The sequence below is a fragment of the Mus caroli genome, unplaced genomic scaffold, assembly GCF_978045245.1.
Source record: "Mus caroli unplaced genomic scaffold, Mus_caroli_1 scaffold_18, whole genome shotgun sequence".
In the NCBI taxonomy this organism is placed as follows: Eukaryota; Metazoa; Chordata; class Mammalia; order Rodentia; family Muridae; genus Mus; species Mus caroli.
This window is the reverse complement of record NW_028227273.1, coordinates 8,793,418-8,821,276: the sequence shown is the minus strand read 5'-3', so window position 1 is coordinate 8,821,276 and position 27,859 is coordinate 8,793,418. Positions and strand designations below refer to the sequence as shown.

General features: G+C 44.5%; 1 protein-coding gene across 2 annotated transcripts in view; it reads right to left on the bottom strand.

Moving 5' to 3' along the window:
* Window positions 1-10,238: 10,238 nt before the first annotated feature.
* The window catches only part of Srbd1 (S1 RNA binding domain 1), a 172,882-nt gene continuing 155,261 nt past the window's right edge, over window positions 10,239-27,859 (bottom strand). The window contains exons 18-21 of one of the 2 annotated variants that reach the window (XM_021186295.1): window positions 27,222-27,398; window positions 25,951-26,106; window positions 14,001-14,185; window positions 10,239-11,066 (exon numbers count right to left, since the gene is read on the bottom strand). In XM_021186295.1, the coding sequence (XP_021041954.1) occupies window positions 10,777-11,066; window positions 14,001-14,185; window positions 25,951-26,106; window positions 27,222-27,398 (808 nt within the window). In that variant the 3' untranslated portion in view covers window positions 10,239-10,776. The remainder of the gene's footprint in view (window positions 11,067-14,000; window positions 14,186-25,950; window positions 26,107-27,221; window positions 27,399-27,859) is intronic. The other variant, XM_029471564.1, reaches the window with a different exon arrangement.

Genomic DNA, 27,859 nt, shown 5'->3' with positions numbered 1-27,859 from the left:
TAATTTGGTAATCCTCCTGCCTCAGTCTTCTGAGCATGGGCGTTATGGGTATAGCATCACCACAACAGGATTAAAAGAGTTAAAATTATATGTATTGGTGTATACCAGGAGACAAACCTAGAAGGGAAGCTACGTGAAAATATACACATGCAGGTTTATGAACGAGCAGGTTCTAAGACCCGTGAGGTGTAACAGTGCAATGTTTGTGGACAGAGTCAGCGTGGTATACATTTAGCAGTAAAACACAGTACTGGTCCCTGTATACCTTGGACCTTGATAACATAACCTTGACAACATGCCAAACCAATGACAAAAGGCTACACCCCCTATGATTCCTTTTGAATAATGTGGCCAGAACAGACAAAGCCACAGAGATGGCAGGTGGATTAGTCACTGCCCGGACCTGAGGCTGAGGCTGAGAAGGGGAAATACGGCTAACAGCGGCGAGGTTGTTGGGTGATGGAAATCCTGGAGACTTCAGTGCAGCAGCAGTTGCAGGGTCTGCGAATGCACTAACGCCGTCCCTTGCACCTTCTATTACTCTCTTGTTGGGATTCTCTTGAGGCAGGGTCTTGCTGTATAATCCAGGCTGGCTTTAAACTCAAATTCCCCTGCCTCAGCTTCTCGAGGGATGAGAGTAATGGCCTGAGCCACCCTGCCCAGATTGGCTTGTATGCACCTTTTAAATGGGTGGATTGATGGTCTATTGTAACTGAAAGTTGAAAGCACAGGGTACAGTTTCTGGAGGTGAAGCGTGGCTGCAGACTGTTTTCTTTGGTCCTGGACCTATTTGCTGGGCCCAGCAGACTGCAGTAATGAAGGGTTGGCCTAAGCCCAAAGGACCTCTCCTGATCTGTGCTTTGCTTCGAGCAATTTATTTTTAAATAACCCTTTGTCAAATTAGACATACACAGTCTAGTTTTGCATAGCCTCTCCTAGGGGGTTTGATGTTTTTATCTTGGGGATGGACTAGGACGTGGAGCGCTTTCCTCTTTGAGAGATGTGGGTTAAGGGCCATTTGTCAGCTTTAGTTTTCTTGGCCCTTGACTCACAGCCATTTTCAGCTACAGCGGCTTCCAGTATCAATCACACCGGAGCCAAGCTCTCCCTGAGCCAAAGCCATCTCCCTCCTGCTCTGAGTTTCTCATTCCCCCACACAGAAGTGCATCAGCTGCTGCAGCTTTCAGAGGGCGAGGTGGGAGCCAAGGACCGAGGGAGCAATGAACATGGGCAGGATCTGGGGCTGGACGACCTAGGTCCAGTAAAATGGGTTGCAGTTGAGGGCCACAGCACAGAATGGGGATCAGGGAACTGCCATGGAGAGGTACCCCAATACAGGAAAGCTAAGTGTGTATGTGGGGAGACCAACTTTTTTTTAAAAAGATTTATTTATTTATTTATTTAACATATGTGAATATACTGTTGCTGTCTTCAGACACACCAGAAGAGGGCATCGGATCCCATCGCAGATGGTTGTGAGCCACCATGTGGTTGCTGGGACTTGAACTCAGAACCTCTAGAAGAACAGCCAGTGCTCTTAACCGCTGAGCCATCTCTCCACCTGACCAATTCTAATATTCGTCGTGGTGGTTTATGGGGCTCCCCAGATCCACACAGAATGCCCTCATCACCTCAAGCACTATTCTCTCGGCCAGTTGCTTCACGAGAAGCCTGGGTGTGACTGTGGTCACTTAGCAGGGCACGAAGACAGGGGACAAGAACCAGAACCAAGCATGGCTTCTATCACAACCATTGCTATAGGGATCCAAAGTATCCCTGTCACACTCCTCATTGCTGACAACAGAGACCAAGAAGTAAAGCTTGGGGATATATGGGGAGCCAGTGCATATGTAGCCAGGCAAGCACTGGCCGGTTCCTCTTATGTGGCTGTGAGCAGCTTAGCTAGCAGCTCTTTAGATTTGTTTTCTCCGTTTCTGGCTGTGAGCAGCTTAGCTAGCAGCTCTTTAGATTTGTTTTCTCCGTTTCCTAAGCTCTTCAGTCTTCTCTTCCTTTTCCTGCCCTAACATTGTAGCCCCCAAAACAACCTGAGCATATGAGATTTCTCTGTGCTCCATTTTCTGCAGAAAATGAGTTAAAAGAAAGCCCAAGGGCAACACACCTGGAAGAAGCCAATTGAGAAGACGGAGAACACAGGTCAAAGCCAGAGGAGGAATGGCTAAGAGGGTCAAGATGTCTGCATTAGCATCAATAGTGGTAGACATCCAAGGTCACAACCCCAAGGGGAAGGCAGAGGGAGACATGAACTAAATGCTGTTGAGTCATACGAATGGATAGGAAATGCGGGCTGAGTTTGTGGCATGAGGGGGGCCTATAATGGAGAGCTGAATTTATTCAGCCTAGGATCTCATCTAGGTGATAAGGTGGTTCCTAGGACCTGATGGACAGGTTGGAAATGAATGTGGTTGTCCCAGTCTAAAAGGGACTCTAAGAAGGCACCATAACTGGACAAATGATAGGTGATCCTTCTTGTCATCTGGACTGGACTTGGGATCACCTCAAAGACATGCTCCTGCCTGTTTCTCTGACTGAGCCTTCAGAGAGGTGTAACTGAGCAAGGATAGCCAGTCTGGACACGGGCAGTCCTATCTCATGGGCTGAGTTTCCAGAAAGGATAGAGACAAAGAAAGCTGGGCACTAGCATGCATTGCTTTCAGACATGTGATGAGCTGCCTCGTGTTCCTGCCTTGCCGCCATGAAAGACTGGACCCACTTTTAAAATCTGACTCTGAAATAAATCCTTGCTCTCTTAAGCTTTTTGTCAGGGATTTAGTCACAGGAATAAGATGAGTGAGTCACACAGGGGCATAGTCACTTTTACTCCTGAAAGATGTCTTCCAGGTACGACTCCCTTTTTAAATGTCAAATAAACAACACATCCTATCTCACATCTTTACCCTTCATCAGCACACAGTGGTGGACACACAGAGCTGAGATAGAGATGTCACACAATGATCCCTAGCCTTAGCCCTGGACATCTCAATATGTTCATCCTCAGCAGAAGGATGCCTTCAGGACCACGAGCGGTGCCCAGCAACTGTGTCCATAGACGGCGCTTTCCTCGCTGCCCTCATGGAACTCCTGACGGAAGAGTTCAGGGAGAGAAGAGGGAAGGGGTTTGTTTGTTTTTAGTTTTAGCTCAGGATTCAGGTTCTAGCCTACCACCTTAAGGACCACATTATGGTGACCAGGAAGTAGACAACACAAGACCGGAACCAGGGACAGATATAACCTTCAAAAGTTCTTTTCTAAAGGACCTGTTCTGCCACATGGGCCCCACAGCCTTCTAAAACAGTGGCACTATTTAGGAGAAAAACTGTTCTGCCAGGGACATCTTAGACTCCAGACAGGGTCCATGATAAGACAGATATGTAGCTGTTGATATGAAAATATCATTCATACGATACATTTTATAGAGAAAAAGCAGGCCAGTCAGTAGAAATAACCCTAGTTTAGCAAAATAGTAGTTAATTTATTAGAAGTCTACACTGTGGATGTTTTAATCTCAATATTTGTACATTTTGCCAGGCAGTGGTGGCACACACCTTTAATTCCAGCATTTGGGAGGCAGAGGCAGGCAAAGTTCTGAGTTCGAGGCCAGCCTGGTCTACAGGGTTGTGTGCACCCGACTCGCCAGCAAGAACGACGCCACAACAGGATCCTTCTGCACACGTTTATTGGGAGAGCTTGGTTGCAGAGGCGAAAAGACCCTGAGCCCCAGAACTGGTGCTGCTTATATAGGCCTAGGAGAGGCGTGTCTCACACCCGATTGGTTATGCTTTCAGTACCTCATTTGCATGCCTCGGGCCAGGCAGTGACTAGGCAAAAAACTCTACTGCACATAATGGCGTATGTGGCTTCCCACACAGAGTGAGTTCCAGGACAACCAGGGCTATACAGAGAAACCCTGTCTCGAAAAAAAACCTGTATCTATATCTATATATGTGTATTTGTACATTTTATAGCACTGTGTGTGTCTTTTTTAGTCAGGAAAAAAGGTCATACAATTATGATAAAATGGCCCCCAAGAACTTCAGGTATGTGTCAGATAAAATGACAGGCCACCTAAGAATCCAGTCGTTTGAATTACTGAAGGACCAAACTACACAAATTTGGCCCAATGGACATTTTGTATTCTGTTTCATGAATCCTTTGGCAGTTTGAAGCAAAGGATCTGAGAACACTCTTTTCTCTGGTGCCACATTCCTCATTCCTGAGGGAACTGAACCTGGGACATGCATGTCAGGTGATTGAAGACAGCCACTGGGTCACATGGCCATCGAAACTCGGACTGCTTTCCCTCCTTGCTGTATGGGTGAGAGTTTTCTTCATAGTGATAGCATTTAGCAAGCATCAGGCTCACGCGTATTACGTGGATGCTCTGTAAGATACTGCAATGATCCCAAAACTGTTCTCTGCCTAACTGCTTGAATTAAGCAGGCTTCTCAAATGTTGGTTCTCCGACGATACAAGGCCATCCCATATGCACCCTGCCCCCATCTCTTAGCTACCATTGTCCTTTTGGCTTTAGATTGTCCTTGTCCACACAGCATCCCAGGCCTGTGGGTCAGCATTCTGTTGTGGGAAGCTCTGTGGCACAGCTCTGTGCCATTTAAGATAAATCCTTCCCTTACTTTAGTATAAGAATTTTTCTAAGATATTCGAGGGGTGGGTATCATGATTTTCAGGGCAAGAGAAGTGTATCTTTTCTGGGAGGTGATTCTTAGCTTCTAAGAGGTAGTCATAGAGTTAGTGCAGTTAGGAGCAGAGTCTGCATCCTCTCACCTAAATAAGAAACCCAGCCTGTGTGAACCATCCTCGCCCCGTAAGACGAGTGAGAAGGAATCTCATCTTTCTTTCTGTGGAGCAGACGGCATTGGCAAGGAGCCCAGTCACTCAGGAGTTCTCCCATCTGTTAGTAAAACCCAACTAATAATTACGACTGACTTTAGGCAGGAAGCCAAAGTGAGGAGACTAACTTTACTTCTGTTTTCCCCATCCTGTCCCTTCTTGCCATTTCCGGTTTTAACACAAGTGTTAACTTTGGGGTCGGAGTTAGAAATACAGACCTTCCTGCTCTGACCTGAGTACTCCATTAATCCAGAGCTAAGCTTTCTAAAGTCTTGTGGCTTTCCAGCATGATGAGATGATACCAATATTCTTCAGGAACTCCCACGACATTGAACCTGATGCATCTTTGAATGATGCTTAAGTTCCAGGCCCACAGTGTGGGAGACAAACTCCAGTGGTTTCTTCTTCATCCAGGGCTCCTGGCATCTGGCACAGGGCCCCATCACAACTGCCTGGGGAATGCCCTTCTGATTAGAATTTTTACATTCAGAGATCCATAGATCCATGCTTCCTCATGTTCTTTTCTTGTTTTCTACATAACTATTCAAAAATGACTCCAAGCCCTTCTCTATTTGCTTGTAACCTTTGAGAGTAATTTTATTCATATATATCCATCTCTTAATTTATTTTTCATGTTATATGACAATATGATTTTGTCCCAATTCAAAATACTGCTTGTTAACATACACAGATTTCATTAATACTAAGTTGATTTATTTGGTCCTGTTTGTCCAGCCCCACACACTGTTTAAATGAAAGCAGCTTTACAATATACTTTAATATTAGATATTTCCCTCCAAACCTCCAGCATTATTATTCCTTTAAAGAACTATTTTGCTTTTCATACAACCTTTAGAGAAACTAAACAAATAACAGACAGAAATAAGCTATTTGGAATTTTGGCAAATGCGTCTAGATAGCCTGCTTTTGTACCAGTGCTATTTTTTGAAGAACTGGTGTTTGTAATTAAAAAAAAATATTTCTTTATGTGTATGGGTGCTCTGTCTTCATGAATATCTGTGTACTGTGTATGCCCAGAAAACATCAGACCTCTGAAACTAGAGTTATTAAAGGTTATATGTCACTATTTGGGTTCAAGACTCAGACCCCTGGCCGTCTTACAGAGCAGCTGGTGTTCTTAATTGCTGAGCTGTCTCTTTAGCCCAGAGCTGGTCTTCCTACAGTGCACTGCTTTACTCTCAGCAATCCAGGAAACCTTAAGTAGTTGCTCTTTTTTTTTTTTTTTTAAATATTCAGTAGTAAAGTTTTATAATTTTTCATCTTTTATACTTTGTTGAATAGTTGCCACTTTACAGTTTATTCATGCAGTAGGGAATGCCCTTTATCCCCAGTTTAAATAAATGCCTTTTCTTTTTCCTTACATGGTGTGCAGTCCATAAGAGGCAGTGCAGGGCTACTCTGGATCCCCAAGGCCAGGCTAAATCCAGCACTGCCCACTGAGCTCACCACTGCACTGCAGCCAGCACAGCCAGCACTCCACACAGGAGAGAGCAAGGACAAGATAATCTAGGTGGTGGCACTGGTGCTCGACCTACTCACCCTTCTAACTTTCCTAGAAATGGCTTGGTGGGTGAATTCTGCCTGTACCATCCTGCAAGACCATCTCCATTCTGCCAGTACCACCTGGCAAGACCATCTCCATTAGCTACTCCTGTTCCCTTCAGTTAGCTCTCGCTCAGCAAGAAATACATTTCAGTCTCTAGAGAGACTAGGGTTTAAGACTGTCTGCCATGGTTTCTTTCCCCCCTTTTTTTCTTATGCTCACCTATTTCACTAGTGGTCTCTTCTGGACTCATGACTGGCTTTTCCAAAGTTCTCTCCTGGTCTTCAGTCTAAAATAGTAAGCTGCTCCTTCTGTGATGGTCAGTTTTAATTGTTCACTGGAACCAATCTACAATTAGCTTGGAAGAGAGTTTCTGTGAGACTGTCTAGCTGAGGCTCTTCTGTCGACAGAGGAGGATGTGGGGCCTTGCCACTGTTGGCAGCATCCTTCCCTGGGCTCTGAGTCCTAGACAATATGGATGACAGGGAGTTACGCTAGCATGCACTGGTCACTCTCTCCTGACTGGAGACCAGTTCTGTTATGTAGGTGTTATGTGATCAGATCTCTCCATCCCAACACTGTGACTTCTTGGCCATGTCATGATGGGCTACAACCTGGATGTGAGCCCAGTAAGCCCTTTCTCCCTTAAGTCGCTTTTATTGGAGTATTTTTATCACAGCAATGGGGAAAGAAACCAAGTCACTACCTAACCTAGCATGTCCCCTTGGATATACTCTACTGAACATCTGGAATGTCACCTGTCCTACATATATACTCCTTACTGCCCCTCTCATGGTTCTCCATCTCAGTAGACGCCAATTCTACGCTCCCAGTTACAGTAACCTTACAGTAACAGGAGCCTCGGGACCATCTCTGCTTACTTCCAAATATAGCCAGAATCTTGATTTTTGAACCCCCTCTACCATGCTTTTTCTCAGATTTTAAATTTCTATTTGTGTGTATCTATATTTGTGTGGGTGAATGTCCCATGTGCTCACATAGGCCAGAAGAGGGTGCTGGAGCCCTTGGCACTGGATTTACAGGGTGCTGGAAACTGAACTTGGGTCCTCTGGAGGATCAGCAAGAGTTCCTAACCACTAGACAACCTCTCCAGCTTCCAATGGTCTGCCACTGTATTTCAGAGCAGTGTTCCTTTGCAACCACAAAGACAAGCTCTTTATCTACAGACGCTTTCAAATTCTCAGTTCCTGCCTGCTAGTGGTCACTGTCTCATCTTCTATTTATGTGCTATGTCACCATCTCTCTTACCCCATCACTACCAAATCTGAGGCACTCCAGGCTGTGAGGTTATGCACCTCAGTTGGTCTTATCTCTAACCTTTATGTCCTTTATCCACACCTCAAAGTTCCTCGGCTCTACCTGCAATCCTTTAGCCTGCAGTTTCTCCCGCTCCTCCCACCAACCCCTTCTTTCCCTTGGGTTCCCACTTCTCTTTTTACCAAGTCTAACTTTCAGTTAGTAGTTTCTTTATTCACAAGCCTTTATGTTCCTGCCCTTTTCTCTAGGGTGTACGTGTTGGGCATACTTCCAAATCCAAGCAGGTCTCTCTTCTCCTGACCTGACCCTGCAGCCCATAGCTGATCTGGCTGGTGAAGCTGACTATGACGCCTTCCTCCATGTCTGAGCACGGACTGACCATCCCTCCTCTGAGCACGGGCTGACTGTCCTTCCTCCGTGTCTGAGCACAGGCCTAGCTTTCAGTCTATCTTACCCCATTTTTGTCTTTTTCTTCTCAATCCCCTGATCCTTTCTTATTTTAATAAGAAAACCAGAAGACATCCAAAGACCTTCTGTAAGTTCTCACATGAGCTCTTACCTCTGTGCTTATATACTGTCTCCTCTTCTACTCATGTGGATGAACTTTTGTATTCTTATCTTTCATAAACATTATTTTAATTTTTAAAATTTAAATATATTTGATCATATTCTTCTCCACTTCATCTACCCAACTTTAAGTTCTTTCTCAAAAATCAAACAATCAAACAAAAACTCAATACAACTGCCCCCCATTGAAGAAAACAAAATAAAACCATGCCCCCCCCCCCAAGTATCAAACTGTAACCAAATACAAGCTCACACACAAAACCAAAACAATAACAAAAACTCCTGTGGAGCCCATTGTTCACTTTATGTTGGTCAACTCCTCCTGAACAGGAGGCCTGTCCCAGAGTGGCTGGTTATCTAGTTAGGGTTTTACTGTTGTGAACAGACACCATGACCAAGGCAAGTCTTATAAAAACCAACATTTAATTGGGGCTGGCTTACAGGTTCAGAGGTTCAGTCCATTATCATGCACTATCCAGGCACGGCAGTATCCAGGCATGGCAGTATCCAGGCATGGCGCAGGCAGAGCTGAGAGTTCTACATCATCCAAAGGCTGCTAGTGGAAGACTGACTTCCGGGCAACTGGGGTGAGAGTCTTAAGCCCACAGTGACACACCTACTCAAACCAGGTCACACCTATTTCAACAAGGCCACACCTCCAAATGGTGCCACTCCCTGGTCCAAGAATATACAAACCATCACACTGGTGTACTCAGTGTCACTGGACGGGAGAAAGCTGAGTTCTCCTCTTCCAATGGGTACAAGAGACAATCCAGTTGTCACTGCATCGCTATGGTAAAGTCCCCACTGTGAACTGGATTCCAACTGAATCTATTCAATTGAGGATATCATTCAGTAACCTTCCCGTCCTCTGTATCAAAGTTCTCTCCGTTGTTAGAGGTTATCTCTTTTCTCTAGAAACACATGGGGACTCTAGGTTACATTTCACTGTTTAGCTATTATCCTATTTCCCCCTCTCCTCGACAGCCAAACTGTACAGAATGTCACTGCCTCCAACCCAGCTCCAACTCTAAGACCCACATCAGCAAGGGTCGCAGAGATGACAGAGATATGGCCCTTTTTTCCCTGGTTGGGCTATTCAGAGTTTCTATCATGTTAGATGAAAAGGGCAAAGAGCACACTGACCTGGTCCTCCTCCTGCTCCTTAGCTGTCAGGGGTATAGAGCTATTCAGGCTCCTTCATCCAAAGTGCCCAGGGGGAGGAGCACTCCTGGGAGCACCCAAGGACATCACTTAGCATTCATCTGCACACTATGAACCAGACAGCCTTGGCAAGAATGAGTAGAAAGACCAACTGAGAACACATTAGCATTCACTGTCAGGCAAAGACCAGTAAAAAGCAGAAAAGACTCACAGGAATGAAACAGGAAAACAGGGCTTCAAGATACCTATGTCCACTAGTTAGATGGGCCAAGTGTTTTGAGAATAGGAAGCCACCAGGCAGAACTGAGTACACTACTTCCTTATAACTCCCACTGGGTGGTTATAGGATCCCCAATTGGGCATCCTGAGGCCAAGCAGCAGCAGCACTTAAGTCTTCAAGGGTAATGGCTGCTTACTTATAAATTAAGGAATTGCCCAAGACAAAGAAATAGGGCTGAGCACACTTTAGTATCCGCCCTCCACACATCACTCATGGAGACTGTCCGGGCCCTGAGCACTTCACTGAGTGATCAGTGCGGCTCTGCTCACCTCCTCTGACCCTGAACTGTCACGCAACACTTACCTTTTCCACCAAACAAGAATAGAGTCAGGGTCGCTATCTTCTTAGATGATGGCTAAGAAAGAATGTGGCCTCTGTGATAAATTACGTCTACGTTAATTAAAGTCATTCTGGAAATGTCCACAATCTCCCCTCTTTCCCAAGGCACAGTTCCACAAATTACATCTTTAATCCAGTGTGTCTTCTAGCATTCACTCAATGAACAGCACACCAAAGTCACCAGCCAGTCATTTATTGTAGAGGTCACTAGAGGTCAATACATATGTCCTGAGGAACACAGTAAAATAATTCTGTTGATGGTCATAAAACATGATAATCTTTTACTAGTTTATTTTTACTTGGTTTGCTAAGGGAAAATAAAGATTATTACAAAATTATGAATTATGAACAAAAGTGCTAATAACATCTCAATAAAGTGGCAGGATTAAAGACTGCTAGTCTTAATGTGTCAATCAACACTACACATTTCAAATAAGCAAGACATCCCACCCAGGTCTAAGGCAGCAGATGTTAGCGGGAGGACGTGAAGCTGCCTGCTGTACGTGGTCAACAAGGAATCACAAAGACAGAAACTGCTGCTGTAGGACACCATTCGAGGTCTCCCGTCGCTTTCTGTGGGAGTCAGGATAGTGTGATGAACACTTCTACCCAGGAGCCCCTCTCCCCCACTCTCTAGGTTCCATGAGCTCTGGCTCGTCCTAGTCAGGCTGTAGAAGTGAGGGAACACATTTGTGTTTGGCCTTCGGTGGGGCACTCACAACACCCGGAGGAGGTCGAGTGAAATCCGAGATCGGGGAATGTCAACATTGAGGACTTTCACCTCCACTTTCTCTCCGGGGCCCAGGCCCAGGCTCCTTCTCCTCTTTGTTTTGGATAGCTTGGCTTCTGTTATGAACCGGATAGGAATTAGCCCCGCCTTCCCCACTCCTATATCCACAAAGACCCCAAACAGAGTAGCATTCTCCACTTTGCCTGTAAGGACTGTCCCAACCTGCAGGTCTTCCAGACACACTATGCTTCTCTTGAAGTCAGGCTTATCAAAATCTGTGAGGAGAGAAGAGAAACACTAGTGTAACCAAGAAGTCACTGTGCCTAGAGGGCGGATGTTCACTCTGTATTGATTGATATGGATGCTCAGATCAATAAACTCTTTGAGGGAAGAGATAAAGAAGCTAAGGACACAGGCCTGTCTTGAGAAAAAAATACATTCTGGGAGAAACAGTTCCCACAGAAAATTCAAGAAAAGTTTCCAAACCTTTCCTTTTCTCTAAGCTCAGTCTCACTAGTGGGGCCGAAAACACTGCCTGGGAGGGTCTGGACAGCTGGCTCGCCGTCCTCCTCACTAGTGGGGCCGAAAACACTGCCTGGGAGGGTCTGGACAGCTGGCTCGCCGTCCTCCTCACTAGTGGGGCCGAAAACACTGCCTGGGAGGGTCTGGACAGCTGGCTCGCCGTCCTCCCTGTAAAAGACAGTCAGAGTCTAGCTTTGCTCAATGACTACACCAGACTAAATCACAAATGCTCAGAATGGGGGAGTCCTGGAGACACAAGAGGGGGAGTTGGCTTTCAGTGCCTGGATTCTTAAATTGCTTCAAGGTGGTCAACGTTCCACTAGCTTTTGAATAAATGTGAGCCAAGTCAAATGTTCTCTCTTCACTTTAGTGAGTATTCAGGAATCAATTCTTTCTATTTCAAACACATTTATTCAACCAGAAGGTATAGGTTCCCAATTACCTATGGCTCAGAACTGCACACCAACCAGTCTGCCAGAGTTAGCCTCCCTCTTCCTCCAGTTCAGTTGATTGACCGATTACTGTCATTACCTCAGGCTGGTGCTCTGCTGTATGCCAGATATACAATGGTGAAGACCCTAGGTCCCCGTCTTAGGCTCTTTTCAGCCCTTTCCTGGCCCATCCCAGTCTACATATCTCTGTTCACTGACAGTAGCCCCTAAAACATGAACACAAAGCAGGCTAAGTGCCACTCTGGCTCCAGATAACATAGAACAACAGAGGTCTGAGACAGTGAGACAAGAAGTTTAAATGGGGCTTGTGAGTCCCCACAGCCTGCATTTACCCCTCCAGCTCAGCTCTCTGCCCTAGGATCACTGAGTGTTGATTCTGATAACAAACAACACATTCTAGCTGGATCTCCTTTACTTAGACATCCCCCTGCCCCCACTCCAACCCTCTGACCCAGTTTCTTTACCCTGATTACTTGTGGAGCTATCTTTTACATTTGTATTAACAACTGGTCACCTCTTCCTTTCCCTCCCCAGTCAAACCACCTTAAGTCCACGATCTTTTTTAGAAACTGTGCTTCTTCCACTTCTGTAAAACAAGACAAAAACCCATAAACCCTAAACCTCACTGTCCTTATTAAACACACCAACGTGGGAGTGGACTCCGGGATTTCACCTGATGCTAAATTCCAAAGCAGGAACTTCTGGTAATTTGAACCACACATGGCTGAGACCATGACAACATGAAGTGAAACTAAGGCCCAGGGCAGAGGTAGGCTGGTGCCCAGGCCAGTAAGGCAGTTTCATGCCTAGAAATCTCTCGCCTCCTTGCCTTGTAGAATCCAGTGGCTGCCAATCCCCATGGGGTTCTCATCAGCTGCTCAGTTTAGCTTGGCATGAAAACCAGAGTCAGGAACCACTCAGCATGTTCCCCAAGACAGCTGGGAGCACGGAGAAAGCAGGAAGCCTCCAGGAACCATGTACACTTACACATCAAGGGCCAAGGAAGCAGTCAGGGCACAGCACCAGTGTGCTCTGAATTAAGGAAACTAACCAGCAAGGAGGCCTTAAACAAAAGGGACGATGTCAGTGAAGAACAGAAGCCAGACGAGTGTGAGGAAGGAATAAGGCATAAGACAGGAAACACTTTTGAGAAAAGGAGAAAAGAGATGTAATACAAATACTGTAACATGGAAATACCCAAATACTGTCTACCCTGCCCCCACCTCCAAAGTCATCTGCCTCTCCCCAGGAAATGTGTTGACAGTGTGCCTGGAGAGGGAGCCCAGGCCCATCCGCAAGCTGCTCAACTAGAGGCTCCTCAAGGAGGGGCTCTGTTTAGCTGGGCTAACTGAGTGCTTGCCTTTGCTTTGAGTCCCTCATGTAACCGAGATAAAGAAGCAATCGACACCTTGATAGAAAAATAAAGATGGACAGGAAAATAAGAGTCCAGGCCACCTGTAGCTCAAGTGCCCCTGCCAACAATCCAGTGAGTGTATAGGCATATTACCAAATCCCACCCCTCATGAGACACACTGATCTTAGTGTCTCTGCAAGAGACAGCCCTGGAGTCCACAAGGGGAGGAGCAGGCTTCTCCACAGTTCTGTATTTAGGAGCAACCACTGTCTATGAGAACAACAGGCAGGCTTTGATGCCCACTTTTAGCACTGGCCTTACTCAGTGCTTTATTTTCTCCAGCTGCAGTTCTGTGTCAATGGGTCATTGCTCTCAACAACTATGGCTGTTACACTTCCTTTACCTCTCCCTGCACAGAAAGCTGAGAACACTCAGAGTTAGAAAGACAATCAGCACAGAGATATCATCTTATTTGTTCAATGTGCTCAGTGAAATGGAATCCAGAAACCTGGACGGCTGTAATTTAGGAAGAAGATTCACTTTTTGGTGTGAATGGAAAACTTTACCTCCCGGCTCTTCAGACACAAAGACAGTTTACAGGAGACTCAGGGAGAGCATGCCTCCATGCACACTGAAGCACAGCACATGAGATGTGTCCAGCTTGGGGCACCAGCACAGCAACATGGACCAGGAGGCCGAAGCCATACTTCTAGCTTTGGCTCCAGACAGGAATCTAAGTGACTGTGGAGGATGAACGCTGACCCTTGGCCCTCTCCTGTGGATGATGCATGCTGACTCTCAGCCTTCTCCTGTGGTCCTCTCCTGTCGAGAGGACCTAAGATGGCGATGGGAACTTCCTGAAGACAAGGGCGACAACTCACCTGTTCGGATGTCAAAGGTTTTGGGCTGGCTCAGTCCATCTATGATGACCTGCAGTGTGTGTGCAGTTGTCTGTAACCTTTCAGCAGTTTTCTCTATGCCTTCTTTCCCGAGAGATACATTTATTTTCTGCTGCATTTCAGGCTTTCCAATCTCACACATTGTCCCCCCAATGAACGACAAAAACCTTCAGTGGGAAGAAAAGCCCAACATTTATCAGTGATATTACCTTCTACATTTCCTTACATAGGCCACCTTCACATTCTCTTATCCCAGGACACTTACGCATCAGTCAGTTGAGAGTCTACAGTATACTCTGTGCTAAAGGCATGTGGGCAAGGGGAGAAGGGGGGTTTAAGCTTTTGTGTTATTTTCCAAGTGTGGCAAGGAACACTTTACAGTGTGCTGGTCACGACAGTTCAGTGTCACATGTGTAGTTCCTAGACAAGGCTGTGTATATTATCTCACGTTTCCTGAAATTTTCAGTAGGAAAACATTTGAATTTAGATTAACAGACAAACACGATCCATTGATAATACCAGAGTCCAACATGACATGTGTCAAGCACTCCTCGCTTTTCACACTGCTCAACTTCCATTGCCTCACTGTACATGAATAGCTACGCCTGTGGCCTGTGATTGGGAGGGTGATACAAATGCCATCGAGCCACACACAAGTGAAATGACCTAAAAAACACTCGGAGCATTCAATAGGAACATAAATCCCAGAGGGCGGTGAGGGGTGGGTGTGCTCATGCTCCCCACAGCAACACAACAGTATAAAAGGGAGGGATGTGAAAGAAAAAGTGATCCCCACCCCCCCGCGAAAGAATGCAAGTAGACCCTCAAAGCTACAATGCAAAGCTGAATGTCCTTCCATCCACTACATCCCACGGAGCAGCAACGCTACCTTAGACCTCACCTTTGCCCTGCTTGCTGCCTTCCTGGCTTGCACAGACACTGCCCAGTTAATGAGGTAAAACCATGACAACACGAAGCAACTAGTTATGGGTAAGACCCAGTTTGCTCCAGTTTCATGTGAGTTCCGGGCCATGGCTCTCTTTCCTGACATTCTCTGGCTGGGTATTTTTCTACATCATTAAGTTCTATTTCCTATGATTAATGGCACTTTAAAAATGTCAACACAGTAATCAAACAGATCCTGATCCTGATGCCCTCACAGCCTTTCCTCCGAGAATGCGTCTCAATACCGGAAGGGAAAAGGAGGCTGCTGGAGTGTGTCTCTGGCTACAGTCCCCGTGGCAGGAACTGCCCGGTGCAGGATGCACTGCGGGCCACTCCTAATCTTTCTGGGCACCAAGCTCAGGCAGAGCAGCCCTCTCACCTCGCATTTAACTAGGGAATCTCTTGGATTCAAATGTGCAAGCCTTCTACATTTCCAGAGCCATATTTTTTTCTACTTTACACTTTTTTTTCTTTTTGTTTTTCCATTTTTATTTTATTAGATATTTTCTTTATTTACATTTGAAATGTTATCCCCTTTCCCGGTCTCCCTCCAAAACCCCCCTCCCCCTTCACCTGCCCTCCCCCTGCTCACCAACCCATCCACTCCCACTTCCTGGCCCTGGATTTCCCCTACACTGGGCATAGAGAGAGCCTTCATAGGACCAAGGACCTCTCCTCTCATTGATGACCGACTAGGCCATCCTCTGCTGCCATGAGCCGTGAGTCTACCATGTGTGCTCTTTGCTTGGTGGTTTAGTCCCTGGGAGCTCTGGGGGTACTGGTTGGTGCATATTGTTGTTCCTCCTATGGAGCTGTAAACCCCTTCAACTCCTTGGGTCCTTTCTCTAGCTCCTCCACTGGGGCCCATGTGCTGTGTCCAATGGATGGCTGTGTACTGCAGAACCTCTTCCATATAAAAAGGAAGTCTGCTTCCTCTGTTTGTCCTGGGAGTGCAGTTCGTATATCCTTTCACCCTCACAGAAGCCGGCCTGGCGCAGCAGCTGCTGAGATCAATAAGGAAGTGCCATGTTTGCCTCCAGCTAATGCTTTCTATTGATCAACCCTATTTTTAAACAACCCTATTTTGGAACAAAGTAGTTTTTGCATTTTGAAAACTTTCTTAAAGTTAATCAGGTCACAGAGAAAGCCAACAAAGGGGGAGAGACTGGGAAGCAGCAGAGCCAGCCTGGGCTGGGTCTCAGACGTACTTGGCAGCCCAGGCTGGGAGGAGATGCTTCATGCTGGAGCCACTCGTCAGACCTGGCTTTTGCAGTAGCACAGGGAACATCTCCTCTACAGTCTAAAGCTCCCTCTGGCAGTGAGAAGTGTGCCCAACACAACGAACTTCCTAGCTCCAAAGTGCCAAGGGAAAGTGCACATGTAAGGAGCCTGGAGCCCAGAATAAATACATAATGACAAACGCACAGCACGCTGGGCTAGCTGCAGGTTTCACTCACTTCTAACAGGAACTTTAAAATGCAGGACTATCAGGCTGCCCAGGCCGTGCACTACCGCTGCTCCATGGAGTTTCGTATCATGTACTACGTCACTGAGTGCATATAGAAAATTACTGTTATATTTGGCCAAGACAGAAGACCGATGTGTTGGGCAATACTGTGCCAACACAATTTAATGGCAGATCACTTCTGAATATTAGACAGTTAGCACCAAGAAATCCCACAAAGAAGTTATTATGCACAAGCTTTTAAATAGACAGTTCTCTCGAGTCGATGAGTTATTAAAGCCATCTCTACTGTCTCTGGAAGGTCTTTTCCATTTGCTAAGGGCTGCTGTTGGAGCTGCTGTTTTTATTTAATATGTAATTTCATCCATCTTACTTAAAGTAAGAAAGTAGCATAAATGCAACAAATGAGCACATCATGTTCTCTTAGCACACATCTGCACGGAGTTAGAGCACAGCGGAGCACACATCATGCTTACTTTTCAAATGCAAAGCTACCCAAGCTAACACTGCTGATGGTTTCAACAGAAGCTTGCTACAAAGGCCAGGTCCTTCTCCACAAAGAAAAAGGCTTTGCAAAACTCTTCCCCCAAATAGGCAGGAATTCTCCAGACCCGTGCGTGAGACTCTGGGAATGGCCACTCAGACTTATGGAGTCATTTCCAGCACAGGGATTTAGAAGCTGAGGGGTTTGTTTCCTAGAGCAACATGACACTCTGCAGAGCTCAGAACCTAGGTGATATAACACCATCACTTTACAAAGAGCACAAATGGTGTGTAGCCATGGAGAGAGCCATGGTACCACCGCAAAGACCACTGTCCTCAGAGACTGCCATAGCTGTCCCACTTTATCCGTTCATTCTATAGGGACTTCGTCAACAAGTAAAAAAATTAAATACAAGAGTACAGCTATTTTGAAAATGAAAGGAAATGGAGAGGGCAGGTCACAACTGTTAGTATATGGAGAAATTCAATGATTTAGGGAGATCTGGCTTTTAAATGGAGTTGTGTGTGAAATGGGGGGCGGGGGGGGGGGCGGCGCACTGAAATGATTCCAAGTCCAGCAATGGTTTGGTGCTCTAAAATCTCCAGAAACTATATAGTTTCAAATCTATCAGAGAAAAAAAGAGAGAAACAACTTGAAGTCAACGTGGTAAAAGATAGCCTCCTTGGCCCTCTGCCTCAGCTGGTATATACAAGTGTGCTGCATACGAGGAGTTCAGTCTGGCTTGGTGGACCAGGTAACTATGTGACCATCTCAGCTGTCTTGTGATCACATCAGGTAACAGCTATGGGAACAGCACTGTCATCATTACTAAACATTTTTCAAATTTCTCCTGAGTAAACCAAGACACAGAGCTGAGCCAGAATCTTAAAAATCTGGGCTGGTATGAAGCCCACAAACAACTATAAACGCAGGTAAAGTGCACTTACAGAATGCCCCGCAGATGTTAACAGAATACTCAGGAAAACGCTATTTAAGTGGCTTTTCTTAGCACTGAATCACCAATAGAAAGAAGGAGAATGCTCCATAAGAATATACAGCTGACTAGACTTTAAAGACATAGCACAAGTAAATATCCTGAAAATACAATGGGGCTTTCTCTGAGGCTCTTCCACTCGGCCCTCAGAGTCCAGTTTGAAATGGTATGAACTGTGTGGGCCAGCTGGGGTATCTTTAGAGTCCTTTTGTGGCACCACCTGGAATGTCTTCAGAAGTCTCCTGCATTAGTGAGTAGCAGAGTCACCGAGAACCAAGAGAAAGCTGCCACGATTGAGGACTAGAGGCTCCTTTTGAGCACCAAGCTGCCATCTGCTTTCATCTTCGGCAGACTTAGCACATGCTTCCTTCTATGTATGGGCTGGTCAGACAACATCCAAAAGCAGAGACCTGCCACCTGTCATAGTAACGGCAGTAGACCCTGGCCTCAGGCAGCTGTTTCAGAAAATCTTGACATTCCTTAGGACTGCAGTATAGGGAATTAGCTTTACCTAAAAACAAGCGCCAGTTAAATGTCTTTACATGCCTTCCAAATGGTGAAGCATTAGGGTGATCGTATGGATAGAGACAGTTGAAGATGGAGCTCACACAATTTAACCAAAGCATGGAAGACTGGTGCAGCAATAACAAATGGTAACCCATTCCAGAAGATCTTGTTGTGAGTCTCATACTGTATAAGTATCAGAGTTTAATTCTAATTGAAAAGTAACATATGCATGCGTGTGCACAACCACGCACACACCCATACTGCAATGTTGCTATTGAAGTGAAAATGTCTAGACTCCTCTTGCCTTAGGAACGGCCTCACAAACTTACTGGTGCCATAAGGAGGTCCATTTTCTCACAGTTTTAAAGAAACGGCCCCACTCTCCCACATCCAAGAGAGTGCAATGGTGGGGGCAGGGCAGGATGAAAGCATTCCACTTGATCACCTCCTTTCTAGTGAGCTTAGGTGTTCTCAAATACACATGCCCTACCTCAAATGATGAAGACTTGCTAAATCAAAAGAATGTGACAAAATGCTGAGATCAATTCAAATTACATTGGAAAAGCATCTTAGCTTTATTTGAAAACCACTTCTACCATGTGACTGGATGGAGACCAGGCCAGCTGGGACTGTTGGAGTCCCGCCTGGCCTCTCAGAGGTAGGGTTAATGTTCAGATGCACACACACCTTCAACGTGCTCCATAAATCGTGCATTTCAGTCTCCCAAGAACCTTCTTATAGATGTAGCTTTGCACACAAGAGACTCAACCCCTGAGGGAGGAAGTGACCAGTGGGTAAGTCACACAGTTGGACTAAAGTAAGAGTTACAACCCCTCACATCTCACCCATGTCTTGCCCTGACTTTAGAGGAGCTTCAGTGTAGACACAAGATTGAGACTGCAGATAAAATTTGGCACCCAGAACTACTGTCTGGGAACAATTTATTATTATTTTTTAAACCAAATTTGAAAGAAAAAAACTTTGGCTCTTTTTGAGTTACTGAGTAAGGGTTGGACAAAATTAAGTTAGTGGTTTCAAAGGCTGCAGCCTCTATATAGTTCAAAAACACTGTGTTTAGAATTAATATAATTTAATTTACTGCCTGTAAAGCTATAATGTGGATTAGTGCCTGTGACTATTTGAAAGAGGAGGGTAAATAAAGCAATAGCATTCAGAAGCACACAGGCGGCTGACAGAAGGAAAGGCTGAAGCAAGCCACTCTAGTGCTACTCGGAACCAACCCAAGTGACAGGGAAAAACTCCTCAGAGACAGATTTCATACCACAAGGCCAACTGTCAATAATGTTCCTTTCCAAAAACTAGCAGGGGCTTACTAACACCCACCATTTCACCATTAACATCCACCATTTTTGGCTGCCCGCTGACTGGGCTAGGGATACTCCGTTAACATGGGGAAGAAGGTTGTAGTAGCTCACTTGCGATGGATGGCACAGAATCAGAGGACAGAGACTCAAACCCACAGCTGGATTGGGAGCAGGAAGGACAGTTGGAATCAATCAGGAAGGAGATAGAATCAATATCTCCCTGAGTGTTGGGCTCAAGACTGAGCAAGAGTGGACAAGAAGGACACCTGAATGCTTGTGTATCAGAAGATGCTAAAGCCACACAATTCCATGGCTGGCAGGCAGCTCCCTCTTTGTTCTCTTCCACTGGGAGGAGCAGGCAGAAAAGTAGTTCTATGGCAGAATGCAGATAAACCGGCCTTCTCCTCAGTCCCAGGAACTGGTATTAATATGAATTAACAGTGGTAACTGTGCAAATTACATCCAGATCACAGAGAAGAAAAGCACCCTACTGCCACCACCACCTCAAAGAAGCTATTGTGACTTCCCATGCTTTTCTGTCTACATCTTAGCTGACAGCACCTTCTTGATGACAGTAAAAATAAGTGATCTTTACAGTCATTGCTGTGTCTCCAGAGCTGAGTATAAGCCATGCATTAACTTCCCAGGTCCATCAGATCACTGCTAATATTAAGTCACTTAACAGACAAGAAAACTAAGGTCAGGAAATTCAAAACTATCCCCAGGTCCAACAGCCAGGATCTGAGCCCAGGCAGTCTGAAGGCCTTCAACTTCAACTCTCACTAGTTTCATTAAGAATCTGAAGGGGGCTGCACTGGGACAGTGTGTATGGTATTTCTCAGGGTGTCAGGGCATGACCATCCAGTTCTTGAGCAGGCAAATTCTCTTTCACTTTTGATATGCTAAGTAAAATTTCCTGGAAACTACAATGAGAAATTTTAGATTATTTATTACTGACCAACCTTCCCAGCCTGCTTTCTCTGGGGACCCACTGCTTCCATCTTTCCAAGGCTGGGATCACAGGTTGCCCTTTATGCACATCCAGCATTTACTTGGTTCTGGATACCCAAACTGTGACCCCACCACCACCACCACTTTACCACCTGCTTGCTTTTTTTCACAAAAAGTAACGTAAACTCCCTGCACTACAGCTGCTTTTCAGTTAGAAGCTCCGTTCCTAGCTGGGCACAACCTAGTGTAAGGTCATGAAGATTCTACTGAAAGAGAGGTCCAGGCAGCACGGAGCCTCTCCCAGTCAGTACTGGAGGCTTGCCATTCACCCTCATATAAGGCAAGACCTCCAAAGAATTTCTCCAGCTGTCCTACTGCTGGCCCAGGGGAGCCAGTCAGGGTCTTCCACCCACTGTGTGCATCAAGTGTATTTGTTCTACTTTGGGTCTTAAAAACTCCAATACAACTTCTCAATAAATCAAGTCAACATTTGTTTTTTAACAAAAGTTCCTCCCCACTTGAGGAAGCAGCATGCCAAGCTTATATGATTACTCTTGACCTAGACCGAATTTTAAATTCAGTTGCTGATGTTCTCAAAAACCACTTTGCTGCATTGTTTGTAAGATCTGCAGTAACAAGGTAAATCCCATAGCTCTAATATCCAGCACTAAGCTGGCAGGAACTACTCTTTGAGATCTGCTCACCTGGCACACGATAATGACACTACATACCTTACTCCTGCTAGGCCGCGATTTCTGGAAACCAGTCTTAAAAAATGCTGCCCAACAGTCCAAATGGAAATAGCATATACTTTATCAAAACAAGTGCTGAGTGAGTTTTGACATGAAGTTTCCTGGCATTTTTCAGCTTGCACTGAGAGCACAGCAGTGACTACCAGCAGTGCATTGAATTCTTAACACAGCACACTGTGGCTGAGTGCCAGGTCCCATGTGATCCAGAGGGCTTGGCAGAGCCTGCAGCCCAGAGCTCCCTCCTCCCCTAACTCAAGCAGGAGAAATCAGGTAGTGGCCTGCTGCTAGACCAACCAAAATGGTAGAACAAAGAGAGAGTAGGCATGGAAGGGCTGGGAAGTCGACATATTCTTGTTGGGCCCACTTCTATTCATAATCTACCTGCAATTTTATTCATGGCTACAGTATCACACACAACACAACCACTCACATGCAGATATGGAAGGATTTCTCCATAACAATAAATGCAGGAAGAAATGCCTATGGCCTTCTGCTTGTCTATTCTGTAATGTCTGAGAGGTCACTGGACACAGAATGCTCTGTGAAGGTACATGGAATTCTCAAGGATGGACTTAGTTGAGGCAAGCATGCCAGGAAAGAAAGACCCAGTGTGTTCAGAGACTATGCTCACACACGGATCTCAGCCATTTTAGACTACAGCAGAGTGCTGGAAGCAAAGCTAAGCATTCCTGCGGCCTGTGCTGTCAGTTCATCCCTCATGCTTTCCTCGGTGTGTTCAGTATTTGTTGGGTGCTATGGATACAGCTCTAGGCCAGAGTCTCACAGTCTCGGGCCAACTGCGGCTTACAGCCTACAGTAGCTAACTTCTAACTGCTCCCAGCCTAACAAATCTGATGACAACTTTTCAGATGCATTATTTATGCGATGGCCTAAAGAACAAATGTAGAGGATCACAACTTTAACTCTGCTATTACAGTACCTTTTTTGGCCATCCAAGTCTATTGTGAATATGTAAGATAAAGTGGAGAAATCACAGTCACACTAATATAAGGCATTTAATGCCAAAATTTAAATCTAATCCTACTTTTCTTTATTTTTATGCAACATGATCTCTAAGATCAGTTCAATTTTTTGTTTTTTATTTGCTTTCTATCTATGTGTATGAGTGTATTTCTTGATGTGTACGGGGCTTATGGGGCCATCTCTTCAGCCCCAACTATTGTTTTTACTGGTTTCAGAATTTAGCATATGAATTTGGTTGGTGATGATTTTATTTATCACTTGGCACTGTGGTAGGGTGTGTATAGAGGTGATCTACATTCTCAAGAAGCCTATCAAATTGGGAGTGTATTTTTCTGAATATCTAACATGTGCACCTGGCTTAGCAGTGTTACTGTTGCTGAGTGTCAGCATCACTTCTTGACTGGGCTACTGCAGTCAGTCTGACTAACCTCCCTGCTTCTTCCCCTGACCCTTACACTCTATTCCTAACAGCAGACAACAGTAGCCTTTTCACAGGTATGTCACTCTCTAGCTCAAACCCAGCTAAGAGCGTTACTAAATATTAAGTCCAGTTCCTTCTGGTGGCCCCAAGTAATGGTAGCAAATGGCATTAGATATTCAGAAAAACCTAATGCTACTGTAAGAATGGCACACAGCTCTAATTTCTGAATTGAAACAAAAGGGTTCTGCCCCACCTTACCCCGTCCCCATTTATAACCCGCCTTTCCTGATTTATACGCACCAATATAGAAGGTAGAGGCTCCAGAAATTAGTGTCTCTTTTACTATATGAGAGAGAATTCAATTAGTTCTTTTTATAAATTGAAGTCACTTGTTTTGGGGTATTGGTTGTTAATCCCCCCCCCATCACTACAAGTTCTTTGCCAATGTTCATTTTCTGCACATGAGGAAATGTCAGCATTAGTGAAAGGTACTACAATTTCTGCTGGGTCTACTCCTGCTAATTGATGAAGCACTTTTTCTACATAGGTCTCTGATTTTTTTACTCTGTATGCTAAAATTATCCATCTAAGATATAATCTTTCTGCATAAGAATTCCTGTGGGAGGATGAGTAGAAGGCAAAATAACTAAAATACATGTCATCTTTGGGTCCAAACAACCTACATGTGCATCTTGTTTCTTTTCTAGCAGAGTCAATTCTCTCTCAGCCTCAGCTTATAATTTTCTTGGATTAGTTAAGCACTTATCACCCTACAAAGGTTTAAAATAAATTACTTAGACTTTGAGTAGTTAATCAAATTGTGGGCCTTAGCCAATTAATATCCCCAATAATTTTTGAAAACCATTAAGAGTTCTTTTTTTTATATTTTATGGTTTTAGAACTTTATTGTAGAAAGCAGGGGAGAGAAGATTAGAGTAAGAAAGGTGAAAAGCTTAAAGAGTGCATGGGCGGTGGTGGCGCACACCTTTAATCCCAGCACTCGGGAGGCAGAGGCAGGCGGATTTCTGAGGCCAGCCTGGTCTACAGAGTGAGTTCCAGGACAGCCAGGGCTATACAGAGAAACCCTGTCTCAAAAAAACAAAACAAAATAAGAGTTTTTAACTGGTCTCTCCTTATTTGTACCTTTTATGGCTAGATATTTTGCAGTCCTATCTTATATCCTATATAATTAATAGAATTTTCACTTTGTATTTTTTTCAGGAGTAATTTGTAATCCTCAACAAAGCAAAATTCTCTTCAAACATTTTTTCCTAAGGAATCGTCATCTGAATCAGTCAGTAATATATCATACATATAATGGTAAATTATAGATTGAAGAAACTGTTTACATATTACTTCTAATGGCTATTGTACAAACTATTGACATAAGGTAGGACTATTTAACATTCCTTGTGGATGCACTATTCAATGATACCTTTTTAATGGACTACTATTATTATAAGCAGGTACTGAGAAAGCAAACCTTTCTCTATTATTCTCTTACAAAAGGATTGTGAAAAAGCAATCTTCTAAACCATCACTATGATAGACCATGGGATTGCAGACTGTAAAGAGCCAATTGGCTGAATGATCTTATTGATTGCTCTCAGATCTGTTAACATCCTCCATTGCCAGATTTTTTTTTTTAAAAAATAGCAAATATAGGAGAATTCCAAGGGCTGGTGGGCTTTTCTATATGTTAAGCCTCGAGTTGCTCTTGGACAAGCTGTTCTAGTAACTGCAATTTTTCTTTTGTCATGGCCATTGTTCTACCCAAAAAGGCTTGTTAGATAACTACCATAGTGGTAGGGCCATTGATTGTTCTGCCAGCAGTGGTTCCTCCATAGAAAGCTGGAGTCAGCCTCTGCTGAGTCCTGCTTATGGGCACCTTGGGCAGTCCATGACTGTTCTTGATAACAGTTTTTGATACTGTCACCAGGAACATCGATCATTTTACACTTTGTCCCCGATAATGGAGGAATGCTAATTCATGATTCTAGTTGTTGCAATAGATCTCTTCCCCATAAATGCATGGCTATATTAGCCACATATGGCCTTATATTTCCACTGTGACTTTCTGACCCTATACACTTAAGCCATGTTACACTTTGTTTTATCTGGGATAAAAAAGCCCTAGAAATTATATTGAAGAGGTCAATCTTCATGACAAGAGTTTGGAGAGATTTTTGTTACATCTGTTCCAGTGTCTACCACGTCTTCAACGTCAATACTATTTATAAATACTTTTACTTTGGGCCTCTGATCATCTATAGAAGTTTGGCAAAATAATATTCTTGTTCCTTCTGGGTTTGTTTGTTTTTGAGTTTGATATCTGGGTTATTAATGTTTATCTTCAGAGTGGAGTTGTTTAATTGTTTTGTAGATTAGTTTCTCAACTGCTGACCTGAGATGCCTGATATTAATAATTTGATATTGGTGTCTGCAAGAGGACTCATTAGGAAAATCCCAACAAGGGGTTACCCTGTCTGTCTCTTGTTGATCTACATTAATTAGTCTAGTATCGACCTTTGCCCCACTCCCCACATGTACACAAACCCAAATAAAAGTAATAAGTATTTTTTAAAAGTTTTTTTCTTTGAATACCTTTCATTAAACTTCTCTTTTACTGAAAATTATCTCGGTATCATTCTCTGTTAATGTGTTCTCACTAAAAGAACATTAGACTCTATAACCCAACAGGTTATAGAAATTCTCAGAATTTCTTGGGCATGTTGGCTGTTCATACTTTCAAAAAGGAGTTTGTCTTTCAGAGAGCCCAAGTTATACCAGGTGCTATTCAATTGAGTTATGCTAATTTCCAAGACAGACAGAGTGCCACAAAATTTCCACTGCACATATTTTTCTCCTAGAACCAGGTCTTACTGGCTTGACACAGCTCTAGGAATTGTGGTTTCCCTCCTCACTCAGCAATGTGGGACTTCTAAAAACTACTGTCATGTTAAGCACAGCCTTGTTATACCCATATAAACCTGGCTCTTGTTATACCCATATAAACCTTGCTCTTGTTATACCCATATAAAGGACATGTGCTGTACTGAACTCACTGGGCACATGGAGCATTCTGGACCTGGCCTCTGGCTCACCTGACTGCTATGTCATAGGATTCCGGATGGATGCAAGTCTGGTCCAGTGGGTTTGGTATGAGGGTGACATCTGCTTTGTTCTTCTTTTTGCCCAGCTTCTCATTCGTGACCATGGCAGTTTCCTGGCTCTGGCCTGAAGAGTCAGTGTGTTGACTACTACGGTAAAACCATGATAAAACACATTCAAAGACAATAAGTTAATGAAAACATGAAATTATAGCCCGTCTGTAATTAAAATATTACACAGGCTCTTAATTTTGACAGCAAGTATTTACTGTTTGAAACCACCTCTTTACTTGTTGGCTTATTGTCCTATGCAAGCATTACACTGTGAATCTTGATGACTGACTGCTATACTCCTAGCCTGGCGCAGAAATCTTAACCCTGTAGTGGGTTTGGCCTAATGTTGCTTGTATTCTTATGTTAATATGAGTCCCCCAAAATTGTTTGCATGAGAATCTGCAAGTCCTCACATAAGACAGGAACCCTGCCCCCAGTTGGTTCTGATGGGTAAATAAAGATGCCAACAGACAATGGCTGGGCAGGGGAGACAGAGGTGGGACTTTCATGATTCTGAGCTGAGGAACAGAGAAAAGGGAGGAGAAGGAGATTCATTCGATATGACCAGAGAAGGAGGAGGAGGAGGTGAAGGAGAAGGAGGAGGAGGAGAAGAAGGAGGAGGAAGAGGAGGGAGGAGAAGGAGGAAGAGGAAGAGAAAAAGGAGGAGTGGGGGAGGAGGAGAAGAAGGAAGAGGAGGAGGAGGAGAAGGATGAGGAAGAGGAAGAGAAGGAGGAGGAGGAGGAGGAGGAGAAGGAGAAGGAGAAGGAGAAGGAGTGATGCCTCGCCTGAGAAGGTGCAGGACAGAGAGGATAGCCATCATGTGAAGGAGTCAGGAGAGTGCAGCTCATGAGGGCTGCACAACTGGGTCCAGGGCAGCCAAGGTAGAATGATTTAGTAAGTAATAACTCAGGACTTTGGTGGGAGGTGGATTAACTGCATGGAGGTTAGGTAGTAGCCAGGAAATGAGCTGTATTAGACACATCAAAATATAAAGACTGTGTGTGTGTATGTCTTTCATTTGGGAACACAGAAAATTGGGAAGGGCAGTGTGGCACACGCCGGCACTGGGGTTTTCATAATTATTTCAATACTACACAACCCCTACGGGGTGAATGAATGAATGATGGCATCTAGAGCTGAAAGCAGGAGGGGCAACAATAGCAGGGGAGAAAGTTGGCAGTACCACCAGAGGTGTAAGCTTTTACAGTCACCTGCAGAATGTCTGGATGTAATCCTGGTTGATCCTGACGAAGCCAGCACACTGCTGGAAGGATTTTGGACCAAGCCCTTTCACCTTCTTCAACTGTTCTCGGTTAATGAAAGGGCCATTTTTCTCTCGCCACTCAATAATATTTTTGGCTCTATTGGCATTGAGTCCTGCAATATGCCTAGGAAATAAATGGTAAATTAAAATAATAGAAATAAAAGTAGAAAGAAACAAAAGCTTGCACCTAAAAAGATAATGGCACAAATCACTTGGATCTTAAAATCAACTGAAACTGCACTTTAAAACATGTCCAAATTAATATTAAAAAGAGAAAGGACAGGAAGGAGGCACAGTGGAAAGCACTGATGAGACAGCTGCTGCTTGTGATACTGGAGGAACTGATGCAGCAACAGAATTTTATCTGCTTCCCCACACAGCTCATAAGCTTTGCACCCCCCACTCAGGGAACGCTGCCCCCATCTCTGTCTCAGAAAAGGGCTTTGTGCAGTATCACACAGTTATTAGAACTGTCTGCTGGACCCACTGATAGACAAAGCTGAAGTATAGAAAGGGACTTCTGTAACTTTATTTTTTTTTCCTAATCCTATGTTTAATGATGGTTCTTTAATGCTTGAACTTAGC